Here is an 18,042-nt window from a genome sequence, read left to right on the forward strand (position 1 = left end):
AAACGTCGAGCAGTGTATCCAGTTTATCATAGATTAAAAAAAGAGAATACAAAATATTTGCTTCTGTTGGCATAGACGGATATCGACGGACTGGATATCGAATTGCTAGATTCGCTAGTATCGAGTAATAACTATCGAATATCAAGCGACACACTAGTTCCTTAATATGAAAAAAAAAATGCTTTTGTTCGCTTGCGTCCGTTGAGTTCTTTTTGTCTGTGGTTGCGTTGTCACTCACCTGTGTATTTTCTACTGCATTACGTTTATATGTAGGTATTCTCTCATTTATCAGTTCGTAGCATTTCATTTCTGATTGTTGTTCTTATATTTTTTAAAGTGTTCAAAGCTACAAAGGTGTGAGATGCCCCGTAGGCTCTGTTTTTGGACGCGCAAATTAGAGTTAGAACTTGTGGAGTTCGTTCGTCAGAGAGAGTTCATTTGGAAGCCTTTAGGCAACACAAATCACCAAATACAGCAGAAATACAAAGCGTACGCCGAATTCGCGGCTAAATTGGGTGTTGGATATACAGGTAATCATAGTTTGCAGTTTTGGGTTTATGTAAGGCTACTTACATAAATAAATGGCCAAATGGCGTCAAAAAGCGTAATTCGTTTTGAACCATTTTGTAGCAGTATTTAAGCCTTATTAGTTATTTTTTATGTCAATTATACGTGCCTGCTCTAATGTAATAACATTTTTTAGTTGGTCACCAACAAACTTTATAGTATAGTATACCCGACATAAAAATATTGTCATAATTAAATTATTTAACGGATGGATTACGAAAAATTTTGAATATGACAAAGATGATGAAGCTCGTGCCTTGTTTCATGGCACTTTACTACTCCATCTCTTTCCCTTGGATGTTGTAAAAGGAAACTAAAGCAATATGCACTTATCTATAGTTATTTTATTAAGGTTCTTTAAAACTGTGTGATTAACATAGAGAATATTATGTTAAATAAGTATTTAATTAATTTTTATATATTGCATATCTAAGTGATATGCACATACTTTAAAAATTTATTAATTCATAAATATATGTAAGTAATATTCATAAATATATAATATTGAAATACCTCCATTTATATGTATTTTATTGAAATATTGTAATGTTCCCGAAAATGATCAACCATTCCCAGACAGACAAAAATGTTCTCGATATGATGATATTGATATAATTAAGTAGATATATTTTAATTATAAATGGCAAACAACGGTTTAAATAACTTAGTTATTTATTCATATTGCCACATTGTCACACTTAAGAAAAACTACTCTTACTAAAATTAAATTCTTATTAGGGTTATTTTCACCAAACATGTAATTGTCTGTTGCCTTGCGAATTTGATTTTAATTGATGAGTTACGAAAGATGATCCCCTTACATACTTTTTTATGTTAATGGCCAAGCTTAATACCTTTTAGATTAGGTAGGAGAGGTCATAGAACACGTTGGTGACTTGTTCATATCAAATGCAATCCACGCGTGTGACATGCGGAACACGTCGGTGACTCGTTGTTCAAATTGCCATCCACATCCGTGACATTAAACCACGTCCGTGATAGTTGGGATATATTAAAAACAAAAAAAATAATCTAGATTCGTTTTTAATAAACAAAATAAAAATTTCAACAGTTTTTGAAACTATCAATTGACAATCAGGATTTTTATTAAAATTAACTCTAAATTTTCTTCTCTTAATTATTTTGAGATCAATCATTTTACATTAAAATAAGACTTAAAAACTACTAAACACAATCAACTTTGGTATAAATGTAAACAAAAAACTTCTTTAAAATTCTCGCTTGACAATCAGAATTTTCATTAAAAATTAACTTAACTATATTTTCGCCTCTTCATTATTTTGAGATCAATCATTTTCACACTGAACTAAAACTTAAAAACCACTAACCACAATCAACTTTGGCATACATGTATACAAAAAATAACAATCATAAAAAACAGAAGTCTTAAATCTCTCCTTTTCTCTGATAACACACTTTCTCCTATAATAACTTTAATATATGAAACGCACAATGAATAAAATATATTTAAAAAACAACATTTTTAACAAAACTGTCAAGTCAGAATAATTGTTTGAAACAGATCAGTCCTATAATACTATTATACATTATTTAAAAAATACATATGTACATACATAAAATCACGCCTCTTTCCCGGAGGGGTAGGCAGAGACTACCTCCTTCCACTTGCCACGATCTCTGCATATTTCCTTCGCTTCATCCACATTCATTACTCTCTTCATGCAAGCTCGGCGGTTTCGGATACTTTTGACCTGACCCTTTACCAGGACGTCCTTAATTTGATCAAGATACGTTCGTCTAGGTCTTCCCACTCCGACCTTTCCCTCCACACCCATTATTTAAAAAATCAAAGTTAAAAATTAGTTCTCCTCTTTGCGTAGGCGTCGGCTCTGTTAATATAGAAACAATGTCATCATCTACTACAAGGGAGACATCTTCAGGCTCCTGCCACCTAAAATCCCGTCTACTAGACATTTTTTCCTCAAAAACTTAACTACGTAAGTATCGTCTTTATTTTCTTCAAAAGATATGATTTGTCCAATAAAGTGCCAAGAGCCCACTTTTTTAGCATTTTTTATGTTTCCATCCTTTAAAGCAGTGGTTCTTAACCTTTCATTGTGTCATGAGGGACCATTTTACCAAATGTTTGTCTTGCCAGGGACCACCCAGTTAGTCTTCCTAAATTAAGGATTTGTTTGATAAAGAAAACACGCACAATTTTATAATTAGCACTCATTTATTTATTATTGAGCAAAAATGTAAAAGTTACAGATTTTAATTTAATGTGATTTTTGTGACTGCATACTCTTTACTAACTTCTGAATTCTTGGTTCAGTGCTACTCAAAGCTAAACGCATGTCAGCAGTGGCATCCAACCGATTTCGATGCCTGTTTTAAATCATCAGAAGCGTCGAAAACCCCTGTTCACATAGATATGTCGATGAAAATAAAGTTAGGTAATGTATAGCAATGTCTCGAAGCTTTGGAAAAGAAATTGCTTTTTGGCTCCAAAATTCCTCAAGATTTATTCCTGATTCGAATGTATCTTTTAAGTTCGTGTCGTGTTGCATTTCAATCACTTCTACTTGAATTTCATCAGAGACTTCGGAAACATTGAGGATGAAAGGATTTCGGATCAGTTTCTGAATACTTTTGTCCTCGCAGTCAGGAAAATAGCGATTGAATTCACTTTTTAAATTTGTCAAATGGAGCATCATGTTTTTCTGAATTTTTGCTTTAATATCTGCACCTTGTCCGTCAATAATTTTGTTGAGCTTATCAAATGCAGAATTTTTTTTCTTTCGACCTTATTAATCCATAGCTCGATTTTAGCAATAAACACCCTGATTTTATCTTCATATGCAAATATGTTGCTCATGCCTTGCAACTTCAAATTTCCTGATCCTTGCAGTTGAAGGTCCAATTTATTTATTTGCGCAAACAGGTCAACCAAATAAGCAAAACGTATTTTATATTCGGGCTCACAGAACTGATTTAGCAACTCTTTGTTTTCCTTGTTACACTCTCCTAAGGGGAGCATGCTTATCAAAAACTGATAGTATTATATCATTTAAAATGCTTACTTTACTATCGATATTATCCGCTTTAAAAACTGGCGACCAATCGATGCTATCGGAATCCTTATGAAATGTTTTTAGATCAATTTTATAAAAACTGCGACAGAAAGAATATTCGGGTTTACGTTTTGGCGGGCGAACACAATACGAAAGATATAATAAATCATGGTGCGAAAACGGGGCATCTAGCTGACCGTGGGTAGTAACAAGATCAGGGGAGGAGACGATCATGAGGTCGAGGAGTAAAGGAACACAATTTGGTACATGATGGGGCGAGGAAGTAGGTAATATATGCAAATTGAAAGAGTTTATTAGTTGTTGCAATTTTAATGTGCGTGAATCGTTCTTAATGAGGCATGTATTAAAGTCGCCCATTAATATTACATGATCGTAACTAGGACAGAAATTGTTAAGTAATCCGTCTAAGGAATCAAAGTAGTCAATACGTAAATTAGGGCTATAATAAACTGCCAGAAGAATTTTAGTATGGTGGAAAGAAATTTCTAAAAAGAAATGTTCTGGAGACCCATCCACATAAGTAGACGGTGAAGTGCTAACTACCTTATATGGGATTTTGTTACGGATTTAGATCGCAACACCCCCGCAGCCCTTGCCGACTCTGTCGTTTCTTATTAATATAAAACCAGGAATGATGAAATGGGATAATATTTTCTATATGGCCATAATATTTTCTAATAATCGTAGGGCATTTGCAGGAAATCTTTGAGTGAAGCACTTAAGCGTAGAGCTAAATTGACTGGAAGATCAAGAAATTGCCCTCCTTCATCCAAAACCAAGTCATCAACTGTTTGTTTTACTTTTACAGGTGGTGGAAGAAATCTATTGTCTAGTAATCTGAATAGGCCACTTCTTGGACGACAGCACTCTGTATTTCTACATTTTACAATTTGAAGCAAGTATTGGCTTTCACGCAAATGTTCTGAATATCATTTAATGTCTGGAGAATCAGGGACATCTTGTTCACCTGCCCCAACATATTTTGCAGTAACATTATAGCCATCAATTTCCATTGAACTCCATACTTCAGCTAATACATTTCCTGCAAATTCGAAATTAGATCTTTCTAAATGTTCATCAATTGTAACGCCACGTTCATCCAAATGAGACCCAAAATGGTCATGAGGCAATATTGAACCAGCCAGTTCCCGACTAAGAGGAGCCATTCTGTGCTCTACTCTGTTATACGCACTTCTTCCAGGAGCATTGATAGCTAAAAACAATGCATCGAGATCATGTCGCTTAAAGTGTTTTATAGCAAACCCTATGACTTTTTGATAACGCGGATTTTCATCTGGCCCTCCATCAACCGTCATGATTACCACTGGTTTTACAAGTCCATGGTCAGTTTCAGCTAATGGTCGAAACTCTTCAAGTTCGAGAAGCGTCTCGAAATTCTGAGCATGAGTATTAGCAGTAGATGAACTATGCTTTCCATTTCGAATAGCGATGTATGTTGGTCCAGAATATCCAACGGCTTGCGGTTGTCCTAGCATACTGGAAGTGATTTTGATACCAGCATAAACAGATGGTATTTGATGCTATTTGATTCTATATTCCATGTGCATTAGAAGAGGTGCTTGCTTATTTGCCGCAATTACGCCAATAGGGACTTCAGCTTTATCATCTTGAGATATGAAAAATACTTGATCTTGTCCAAGTATGGATGCTATGTTCTCTAAATAATGGATTGATGTTTCAGCGAACTTGCTATCTAAGTGGCTCTTGTGGTGATCAGTTTGAGCCCGAATGAGCTTAACAGGGACTGTCGATACATATCTTCGTCCCTCTGCAGAATTAGATTTTCTGGGAATCAAACGAAGATATGTCCCACTGCGACTAATATCAAATCCTATTTTACGTAATTCTTGTGTAAGTTCATCAAGAGTTTTTACGCTGCGAATAGATTCCGTTCGTCTTCTATCATCTGCTGCACTCCAAAATAAAGCTATATCCGCAATTGTTTTCAATAGTGATGGTTGATTGCTTTCAAGATTAGGACGTCCCACTGAATCCCTCAGAGATAGTTTTTTTTTTATTTCTGGATTTTCATGACAAATATCTTCTAACTTTCTTTTCATACTATCCCTGTGTTTCTTCTGGGCAACTGCGTTTTGAATTTTCCTGTTTAAATACTGTTTTGCTGTTTTTATTTTCTCGCGCAACTTAATGATCTGTTTATCAACTTCAGCCCGGCTTGGCATAGTATCTCTGGCAGAATATAAAGCATTCAGACTTTTTTTCAAGTAGAGCAATCTCATTTTTCTTAGCTTCCTGAGAAGGTTTTGCTCTCTGTTTATTTGCATTTTCATTATTTTCGCATTGCTGTTGTGATTCATTACCGGGTTTTATTTCATCTTCGTCCTGTTTTTTAATATTTGAATCTGGCTGTATAATTTGTGTTTTTTCTGCAGGTTTACAGGTAGTCGTTGCCTAAAAATAAAAACTTTCTATGGGTTCTGCTAAAGATTCTCTTATTTAACTACATAAATACAAAGTATGGAATAAAAAATTGCATTTAAAGCCGGGAATCGAACCCTTCACATACTGAAAACTAACACCCTGTATTTTGTAACCAATTGACGGAGTCAACTTAAGAAATAAATCTATATAATGAATATTACCTCTATACTTTGAGATAGGCCATAATATTTTCTAATCATAAAACGTCTATGTACGTGAACGTTGTGTATTATGTATGTGAACGTCATGAGACTTAACATATCAAGTATATTGTTCAATAAACTCTTCTATAACAACGCAAAAGAGCTTAAACACGCGTCGTGTTTAAGCTCTTTTGCATATTTCAGTTTATTGAACTTTTCTTCAAAATTTGCATGCTTGACACACAACACAAGCATGTTTCTCTATCCCTTGATTTTGGCGCTACGACCCAAAATGGTTTTGCTCTCAGCAGCGTTGCGTATGATAACACAATTCCAGTTTCTTTTACAAATCTTGACACCAGGTGTTTTACTGAGTGTAAAAGCGCGCATCTTTGTTTCTTGATACCATTATGTTTCACAGAGTCACTCTTCGATGGGCACATTCGACTTACATCATCTTGTTCGAAGAAATGACTTGTTGAACTTCTTGCTTAAAAACAATTTTGCGAAATTTAGTATCAGACTTTAAGTTGATGTATAATTTTTTTCTTCGGTCTACTTGGTAAAATCTTTTTGGCCATATGTAGCATTTTGTATTTTCGCAAAGTGCTTCCACTGATTCATTTATGAAAGGCCCTCTCTCTTTTGAATTCTTTGGTATTTTTTACCTATTTGTCTTCTCTCTGGAGGTACTGCGGCAAAGTCGTCATCTGATTATGGTGGCGATTTACTCACTAGATTCGCTAAACTTTTTTTATTTTCTCTGTATTTTTTGACGTATTTTTTCCAATCTTTTCTCTGCTTTCGCTTCTCTCGTTCGGTCATATCAATAATTTTCTTCACTTTTTTTTCTGCCTTTTTTATATATTCTCGTCCTTAGCGCGTTTAATTTCTTTCTACTCTTCAGTCATCTTATCCAAAAACTTTCTTTTTCTAGCATTCGCCTTTTCTCTTTGGCGCTAATAAGCTGCACTAACCTTTACACCTTTTTAAGCTCTTGTTTAGATTTTTTTTATTTTTTTTTATCAGGAGTTTCCATTATGCTGTAATTATAAACAAACAAAATTTTAAAATAAATTTTATCAAAAAATTGTAAGCGATTCGCCCTTTGAAATAATAATCATAATTCCGAGAACGCAATAGTCATTTCGGGATCGTGTCATCATGTCCGGGAACGTTACCGAAATGACCGTTCACGAAATGACTATTTAAAATAAGCGCGCGCTTTATTAGACGGCGATCTGGGTTTTGTCAATAAGAAAATATTTGACGTTACTTCGTTATTTCGTGTCATCAAAAAGAATTTCATCAATAATTACATGTAATAATTACGTTCACGAATTGACGGACTATTGATGTACGCTCTACGAATAATGAATTGAATCTCGCTCTTCTTTAATGTAATTTATGAATTTTCTATTAGGCATAATATATTCAAGAACACTTTTTGGTAATCTATTATAAAATCTTATATGATTATTCAGTAATGTTGCCGCATTAGCTAGCCGATACCTGATGATTTTCTATTGTATTTTCCACCTTTTGGGCATTTATGATCCATGTGTTGTATAAATTGTGAGCAGGTAGGAAGCTATGTTTTCTGCCTACCCCTCCGGAAAATAGACATGATTTTATCTATATCGATGTATGATAAAAAATTATTCTCTGCTTCCCCTTTCGGGATTTCATCAATAATGATTAGACCTTTTTTTTCTAACAGCACGCTCAGTTCGCGACAGATGGGTGAACATACGTAGCACTTTCCACCACAACCTGAGACGTGTGGAGAAATCCAAGATAACAGCCCGCAGCCAAGCTGATGTTTATGTACCGTCTTGGCCATTATGGAAACCACTGCAGTTTCTCCGCGATGGCTCTGGGAGGGAGGAAGTCGGGAATTACGAGGTTAGTGCGGGCTTTCAGTCTCTTAAGAGACTGATGGCTCTGTCTACCCTGTAAGTTGCGAGGTAGATAGAGCCAGTAGTCCATGGTGTGATATTTGTATGTACATACATGTTAGGATTAATACCCACATGACTGAAAAATTAAAACTTAAATATTTTTTATGTGAATTTGGTTATAAATAATATATATATATATAACGTTGTATATATGTACATATACATATATACAAGGTGTAACGGAAAGGGGGTTATCATAAAAAGTGGGCGGATACTATACCTTAAATAGATTCTTCCTACTGCTACTGCTGGTCCTTATCACCATGTTCATAAATGCATGTCAATAAAATTTCGCAATAAAATGTATTTATTTAAATGTAAACAAACGTGGCAAATCACTATTGGGTCAACATCCCCAATTCAAAACAACACACACACTAAGACACTATCGATGTACACTAAAACACTAACTCCTCACTCGTCATTTTCTCCTGGTACCGTCGGCGACCTTCGTAGGTAGCCGCTTTGTCGGCGCCGTCAAAGAGATCGCGGCAAGGCGGCGAACGTTTGACGAAGATTCTAAAACAAACAAATAAGACTCGTTTACTTAATCAATAAGAATCATTTTGCTTTGACAGAGGTACGTCGTTTAAGACATTCAATCGATTTGAAAATATTCGCATGAAATGCAAAAGAAATAATAATTACCTACATACATAAAACCACGACTTTTTCCCGGAGGGATAGACAGAGACTACATCTTTCCACGATCTCTGCATACTTCCTTCGCTTCATCCACATTCATAACTCTTCATGCAAGCTAATAAATAATTACCTACATTACAAAATAAATTGGTAACTAAGTCAAAGAAAGATTGAAAACCTACATACCTTTCAAAGAAAGGGTTCAAAACGTCGACCTCCTTTTTGGATGCACAAGTCAGCTCTCCGGTAAATGGAAACCCAGACATTGCGAAGCATTCCTGGCGTTACAGTGTCGCATGCGGTTTGATGCGGGCAACCATTTCTTCGCTCGAAGGGGAATCCGACGCATACACTTTATTTTTAATGTATCCCCACAAAAAAAAGTCAAGTGGTGTGAGTTCTGGAGACCGCGGAGGCAATGCGATACGTCCTCCTCGTCCAATCCATTGCGGGAACCGGGCATTGAGGTGGCTGCGCACATCACGAGCGAAGTGAGCTGGAGCGCCACCATGTTGGAATATTAGGTTGTTTTCCATCACGAGATCCACGTAACTTCTCACTGGCATTACTGTTCCTCATTTAAGTAATTTTCTAGGAAATTTAGACTGTTAGGCAAAAAATATGGTTCAACGAAAACATCTCCGACTATTCCAGCATCCAGCCAACACATTTATCCGCCACTGGTACTGGAAAGATGACTCCGTAAAAACATGTGGATTGGTAGGTAGGTATGCGATCAATAATGTTCATTGTAGTCGTAATAATATTCTGAATTACTCAAACAAATCACGAAAGAGAACACGTGTACGAAAAAGTCAAAACACAAACACAAACAATGTTGTCACCAGTGCTGCCAGACCAAAAATCCCATTGAGCGCTGTAAGATGTAAAAAAGCGCTCGATTTCTCGGAAATTGTGCTTTAAAAAAGCGCTAGATATCGCGCTAAAAGAACAATTTTTCTTGAATGAAATAAAGCAAACAAACAAAAAAACACTCTATTGGGCTTTAAAATAACTGATGCTGATAGAGCCATAGAGTTTTTTAATATGTCATGATGTAAATTAAAAAACACCAGATTATCCGCTAGGTGCCATAATTCTGTAAAGCGCACCAAACACATAAAAAAAGCGCTAGATCTAGCGCCCAAAGCGTTAAAATGGCAGCACTGGTTGTCACGCAAACCGATAGCGAACGACTGATTGACTTCTCAAATAATTGTACATTTCCGCTTCCCGATTCTGGCATCCTAGTACAGGGGAGACACGGGCAAAGTCGACCACGGTCACGTTAACCGGCTATTTTTGTAAACAAAGGTGAAATAAAATTATTTTAGTACAAATATGTTTTGTCCCTTTGATTCAATATCTTATTAATTTTACCATAATAAACGGGTTAAAAACAGTATTATTTGATTCTAAAATTTTACCATACTTACTACCACTCTTACCAATAGGAAAAAGTGGCATGTACAAAACGTGTTTCCTAGGTTGACTAAATGTTGACAACTTTTTTATGAATGCGGCGATAAAATTAAACAAAGTAAAAGTTTACTAATCACAAACGTAAATAATCAGGTGGGATCATCATTTTACCCTCACTTACCCTAAAGCGGAAGAAAGGATACGTGTACATCACCTGTCTCGCGGCGTAGCGCCATTGGGCGGCGCTTAGTGTACTAGAACAGTGAACCCATTGACTGCGCACACACACACTCTCAAATTTGAATATTGACCTTGAATTAGTCGAATTTAAGAACGAGAGACAAGTACTCTATCTAGTCTTGCCTTCTCGTTTTGGTAAATTAGGGGCCCGTTTTGATTTATTTTTAAGTAGATGAATTAAACCTCTTGCGTATCCATGAAATCCTGGTAGCTAAATGATAAATTCCTTTATTTTATTCGGAGATGTTTTTACCCATGATGCAAAAAAGAGCAGTGTTGTTGATGCAGATGACGCAGAGAGACTGCCGTCTGACGTTCGCAAGGATCAGAGACTTAAAAGAAAACATGTTTCCCTTCACAAACATTTCTTTCTTCCCGGACTTTTAACAACCTATGTAAACGTCATTTAAGTACTAGATCATTAGTAATAGTTTTATAAATTTATGACGATATTCGTTAATCGGCTTCTTAAAATATGAAAAAGAATTTCGTTCGTAATAGAAAATTTCTTAAAATATCCGGAACCCATTTTAATACATTATTAATCGACCTTGCTCTTTGCTCCTTGCAAAGAAAAGTCACGCCGATTTCAGGGTTCATTTGGAAAATTTTAGTTAAAACCAACAACAATAGTTTGCTCGGATTTTGTGATTCAATAATAGTTTGATTATTTCTCTTTTTAATTATTATTTCTTTAAAAATTATTTCTTTCATATTTAAGTTTTTCATAATGTTACAAACACGTTCTTTGGTAACTACTACATTGATATTATTCAGTAGGTATACTTAGTTCGTTGTTTTACTTTTACTTTATTACTGTAAAAACGCCAGTCCGGTATTTTAGTTGCTACAATTAATCTGCTAAAATAATTGATGAGAAACTGTTAGTCAGTTTTCTTTTTTGCCATGAGATTGAAGAGTCATATTAAACACTGATATTCAAACAGCCTTCAATGTAAAGTTGTAATTTTAATGAGATAAAGTAAAAAATCAAGTTTCGCAGGTGGAACTCGTCAGCTAAATAGTAAAAAGTAAAGAAAAAAGCAGGAACACTTAGTTAAGAAAAACAAAAAAAAAAAAGATATCCGGAACCCTGGCTCTAAAATACTATTTTAAAGTACCAGGAGTACAGACGGGTGGCGTCGACATTAGGCCAGCGGGCCAATGCGTGTGATCGTTAAGATGCTATTGACCTCACAGCTGTTTACTGATGTAGTGTTGTGCAAGTTTTAATAAAATAACATAAAATAAAATAAAATCGGCTGTAAAAAATAAAAATTTCAAAATAAAAAATTTACTTTTAGGGTTTTGCGTGGCACCAGGCTGTTTGTTACCGGTAACTCGTTTGGTGTACTCAATATGATAACCCCCTTTCCGTTACACATTGTATATACAAGGTGTAACGGAAAGGGGGTTATCATAAAAAGTGGGTGGATACTATACCTTAAATAGATTCTTCCTACTGCTACTGCTGGTCCTTATCACCATGTTCATAAATGCATGTCAATAAAATTTCGCAATAAAATGTATTTATTTAAATGTAAACAAACGTGGCAAATCACTATCGGGTCAACATCCCCAATTCAAAACAACACACACACTAAGACACTATCGATGTACACTAAAACACTAACTCCTCACTCGTCATTTTCTCCTGGTACCGTCGGCGACCTAAGTCGTAGGTAGCCGCTTTGTCGGCGCCGTCAAAGAGATCGCGGCAAGGCGGCGAACGTTTGACGAAGATTCTAAAACAAACAAATAAGACTCGTTTACTTAATCAATAAGAATCATTTTGTTTTGACAGAGGTACGTCGTTTAAGACATTCAATCGATTTGAAAATATTCGCATGAAATGCAAAAGAAATAATAATTACCTACATACATAAAACCACGACTTTTTCCCGGAGGGATAGACAGAGACTACATCTTTCCACGATCTCTGCATACTTCCTTCGCTTCATCCACATTCATAACTCTTCATGCAAGCTAATAAATAATTACCTACATTACAAAATAAATTGGTAACTAAGTCAAAGAAAGATTGAAAACCTACATACCTTTCAAAGAAAGGGTTCAAAACGTCGACCTCCTTGGATGCACAAGTCAGCTCTCCGGTAAATGGAAACCCAGACATTGCGAAGCATTCCTGGCGTTACAGTATCGCATGCGGTTTGATGCGGGCAACCATTTCTTCGCTCGAAGGGGAATCCGACGCATACACTTTATTTTTAATGTATCCCCAGAAAAAAAGTCAAGTGGCGTGAGTTCTGGAGACCGCGGAGGCAATGCGATACGTCCTCCTCGTCCAATCCATTCCGGGAACCGGGCATTGAGGTGGCTGCGCTCATCACGAGCGAAGTGAGCTGGAGCGCCACCATGTTGGAATATTAGGTTGTTTTCCATCACGATATCCACGTAACTTCTCACTGGCATTACTGTTCCTCATTTAAGTAATTTTCTAGGAAATTTAGGCTGTTAGGCAAAAAATATGGTTCAACGACAACATCTCCGACTATTCCAGCATCCAGCCAACACATTTATCCGCCACTGGTACTGGAAAGATGACTCCGTAAAAACATGTGGATTGGTAGCTAGGTATGCGACCAATAATGTTCATTGTAGTCGTAATAATATTCTGAATTACTCAAAGAAATCACGAAAGAGAACACGTGTACGAAAAAGTCAAAACACAAACACAAACAATGTTGTCATCAGTGCTGCCAGACCAAAAATCCGATTGAGCGCTGTAAGATGTAAAAAAGCGCTCGATTTCTTGGAAATTGTGCTTTAAAAAAGCGCTAGATATCGCGCTAAAAGAACAATTTTTCTTGAATGAAATAAAGCAAACAAACAAAAAAATACTCTATTAGGCTTTAAAATAACTGATGCTGATAGAGCCATAGAGTTTTTTAATATGTCATGATGTAAATTAAAAAAAACACCAGATTATCCGCTAGGTGCCATAATTCTGTAAAGCGCACCAAACACATAAAAAAGAGCTAGATCTAGCGCCCAAAGCGTTAAAATGGCAGCACTGGTTGTCACGCAAATGGATAGCGAACGACTGATTGACTTCTCAAATAATTGTACATTTCCGCTTCCCGATTCTGGCATCCTAGTACAGGGGAGACACGGGCAAAGTCGACCACGGTCACGTTAACCGGCTATTTTTGTAAACAAAGGTGAAATAAAATTATTTTAGTACAAATATGTTTTGTCCCTTTGATTCAATATCTTATTAATTTTACCATAATAAACGGGTTAAAAACAGTATTATTTGATTTCAAAATTTTACCATACTTACTACCACTCTTACCAATAGGAAAAAGTGGCATGTACAAAACGTGTTTCCTAGGTTGACTAAATGTTGACAACTTTTTTATGAATGTGGCGATAAAATTAAACAAAGTAAAAGTTTACTAATCACAAACGTAAATAATCAGGTGGGATCATCATTTTACCCTCACTTACCCTAAAGCGGAAGAAAGGATACGTGTACATCACCTGTCTCGCGGCGTAGCGCCATTGGTCGGCGCTTAGTGTACTAGACAGTGAACCCATTGACTGCGCACACACACACTCTCAAATTTGAATATTGACCTTGAATTAGTCGAATTTAAGAACGAGAGACAAGTACTCTATCTAGTCTTGCCTTCTCGTTTTGGTAAATTAGGGGCCCGTTTTCATTTATTTTTAAGTAGATAAATTAAACCTCTTGCGTATCCATGAAATCCTGGTAGCTAAATGATTAATTCCTTTATTTTATTCGGAGATGTTTTTACCCATGATGCAAAAAAGAGCAGTATTGTTGATGCAGATGACGCAGAGAGACTGCCGTCTGACGTCCGCAAGGATCAGAGACTTAAAAGAAAACATGTTTCCCTTCACGAACATTTCTTTCTTCCCGGACTTTTAACAACCTATGTAAACGTCATTTAAGTACTAGATCATTAGTAATAGTTTTATTAATTTATGACGATATTCGTTAATCGGCTTCTTAAAATATGAAAAAGAATTTCGTTCGTAATAGAAAATTTCTTAAAATATCCGGAACCATTTTAATACATTATTAATCGACCTTGCTCTTTGCTCCTTGCAAAGAAAAGTCACGCCTATTTCAGGGTTCATTTGAAAAATTTTAGTTAAAACCAACAACAATAGTTTGCTCGGATTTTGTGATTCAATAATAGTTTGATTATTTCTCTTTTTAATTATTATTTCTTTAAAAAATATTTCTTTCATATTTAAGTTTTTCATAATGTTACAAACACGTTCTCTGGTAACTACTACATTGATATTATTCAGTACGCTTAGTTCGTTGTTTTACTTTTACTTTATTACTGTAAAAACGCCAGTCCGGTATTTTAGTTGCTACAATTAATCTGCTAAAATAATTGATGAGAAACTGTTAGTCAGTTTTCTTTTTTGCCATGAGATTGAAGAGTCATATGAAACACTGATATTCAAACAGCCTTCAGTGTAAAGTTGTAATTTTAATGAGATAAAGTAAAAAATCAAGTTTCGCAGGTGGGACTCGTCAGCTAAATAGTAAAAAGTAAAGAAAAAAGCAGGAACACTTAGTTAAGAAAAACAAAAAAAAAAGATATCCGGAACCCTGGCTCTAAAATACTATTTTAAAGTACCAGGAGTACAGACGGGTGGCGTCGACATTAGGCCAGTGGGCCAATGGGTGTGATCGTTAAGATGCTATTGACCTCACAGCTGTTTACTGCTGTAGTGTTGTGCAAGTTTTAATAAAATAACATAAAATAAAATAAAATCGGCTGTAAAAAATAAAAATTTCAAAATAAAAAATTTACTTTTAGGGTTTTGCGTGGCACCAGGCTGTTTGTTACCGGTAACTCGTTTGGTGTACTCAATATGATAACCCCCTTTCCGTTACACATTGTATATAAAATAATATATATGTATAAATATAAGTCACTAGACCCAGCAGATCAATCAGTCATTCACTTTCTTTTATATTGCTTTTATGTATATATAGATAGATATATGTTTTTTCAGGGCTATCCTCCACCGGATCACTTCGAAAACAATGTCGCAGTAAAAGAAGAACAAGGTGATGATGTATTAGGAACATTGAGAATCAGACAACGTGGTGATAGAACAGACAGGCCAAAAGCAAAAATACATAAGAAACATCATAAAATAAACCAGTGTAAAAGAGTTCTTGATGATTTAGTCAGAGCAATGACACCTCTAGTGGATAAACCTCAAGCGAGTCAAGATTATTGGTCCTTCGGCAGACATGTGACGGAGAGATTGAACGCGATGAGGGAGAGAGACGCCGAATGTGCTAGCAATGATATAATCATGTTTTTGGATAGTTTGTCTCCAGAATGAAAATCCACCAAATGCCAGTAACGCATTCTTTTGTACTTCAACCACATGGTAGCGAGAACCCAGAAAAACTGATTGTGGTTGGGAACGCTAAAGGCCAGAGGTCGCGCGATCGTTTCCCAACGAAAAGGACCGATCAAATGGCCATACATATAATGTCTATCCCTTTCGGGGTAGACAGCCAACAGTCCCGAAAGGACTGAAAGGCCGCGTTCAGCTGTTTGACTCATCGAATCGAACTCAAAACCCAAGTTTACAGGCCTATATTTAATGGAGGGTCTCGACCTCAAAATTTTACATGGTTGTAAGGGATGCGGTGGACAGAGGCCGCTGGAGGCTGATCTTCTGGTCTAGACGCAATCCTGATGCTGAACACGATGCTCAGACATAAGGGAACAACCAGAGAGAGTCTTGATTTACAATAAGAATTTGATTCAGAGAAATCATCGTCATCACTGTTGACTCACATCAACAAAAAATACAAAAAGATGTTTATGAAGGGGATTACAATAAACAAAAAGTACCTAATAAGGATTAATTTGTTGTAACTGAAAGTTTTAAAATATGTAATTGACTTTTTCAATTTTTGAAGAGATTTTTAATTTAAATCTGAGTCAATTTGGGATCTAGATCTAGAAAAATACACTTACATGTTTTATTTAAGACACATAGAGAAAAATATAGATAAATAAATATTATTCACATGAGTTACAATCATACCACCATTTACTTACTGATGAAAAAATGATGAACTTTATTTTTAAAATTATGTCGGATTGAGTTTCTCTGGGTAATTTGATGGATTGGAAAAATTGGATGTTTTGTATTTAAAAAGTTGTTTCAATAATGAATTTCAAAAAGGGGCTGGAAAGTTTAAGTCCAAAAACATAACATCTCGGGTCTTAAATGCCATACTTAACATCTGTTGGACAGATTTTAAAATTGCACTGTTGAAATAATAAAATCTTTCTAAACCGAACAATGTGAAGGGTATGCAGAGCCTTGGTCGTAAAAATATATATTTTGGTTTGTTTGTTAGTAGTTTTTTGTTACAACCCGGCCAACGCGATAGGGCTGTGGGGAAATACATAGTATCGATAGTCGATAATTGTTAATAACATTGTTTATAATGCTGTTTTATATAATAAGATCAAATTTTTACGTAAATGAAATACGATATACAAAAGATTGAATAAAAGAAGTGGACAAAGGGCACGTTACACGTGTTTAAAAAAGGCGATTGTTTATTTCTAGTTTTCATAGTCATTTGCTGCTCGTATAAATATTGGGTTAGTTTTGACGTTCTACAGATTTGTTTCTTTTTTAATTTCAGTATTTCATATATTTAAATCGGCCATATTTTATATTTTTTCTTTTCAATTTAAAATGTACGCGAATAGGTAAACTTATATAATTCAAGGATTAAATCGGGTAGAAATGTCATTTTAATAATTCTGAACATGTAAACTGATGTACATCGTTACATATTACATAATCACACACGATACACGTAATCAGAAACAAAAACAAAGTTTTTTGCATCTACATATTTATCAATACACTGTCGATACGATTGTAATATTTTGCAACTTGCCCATCCCTAGCGTCTTGCCGTCAGACAAAAAAATGCTTTGGTTGCAAAGTGAGCGTCATTTGGAATAGAAACTCGTTCGTGGATGCTGGTGCGCTCTTGCTCTGTTACCATGAACACGTGTTGGTGTAGTCATTTTGAATATAAACTCGTTTGTTGGTGGTTGTGCTTTCTTGCTATGTTGTCTTTGTGTTATACACGTCACGGTTATCTTTAACCAGCATTCTGCAGCCGTTGTGAAAATTACAGCCTTCTTACTAATGTTTCTACGAGATCGGTAATTTTTTTTTTTCACATATTCCATGATCTGATGTTTTTTTATGTGAATTATCCGTTTGTTGGTATTTTTAAATACATGAGGTGAAACTTACAAAAATCTTTGTATTAATATTGTACATTTATAGTAAATTTAAAATTCATTTTCAGTAAATTTTCTGTTAAGCAATTATGTTTCATGTTTTATGCATGTACATATATAATAATTTTAAGAAGACGGGCCCATGGCCAAATAAAAAAACAGTTTTTTAATCAAATTCGTCAGTCTTAATTAGTTACTGATACATTTATTTATA

General features: G+C 35.3%; 1 protein-coding gene across 1 annotated transcript; it reads left to right on the top strand.

Annotated features, from left to right (window-relative positions):
- The first annotated feature begins 211 nt into the window (after positions 1 to 211).
- Positions 212 to 16,427, top strand: LOC106140861 (uncharacterized). The gene is made up of 3 exons (XM_013342504.2): positions 212 to 530; positions 7,971 to 8,155; positions 15,544 to 16,427. Exons 1-3 carry the CDS (start codon positions 362 to 364, stop codon positions 15,880 to 15,882), a joined length of 693 nt encoding a protein of 230 aa, XP_013197958.2. The 5' UTR covers positions 212 to 361; the 3' UTR covers positions 15,883 to 16,427.
- The last annotated feature ends 1,615 nt before the right edge of the window (positions 16,428 to 18,042 follow it).

The sequence above is a fragment of the Amyelois transitella genome, chromosome 21 (genome assembly GCF_032362555.1).
Source record: "Amyelois transitella isolate CPQ chromosome 21, ilAmyTran1.1, whole genome shotgun sequence".
NCBI classification, from domain to species: domain Eukaryota; kingdom Metazoa; phylum Arthropoda; class Insecta; order Lepidoptera; family Pyralidae; genus Amyelois; species Amyelois transitella.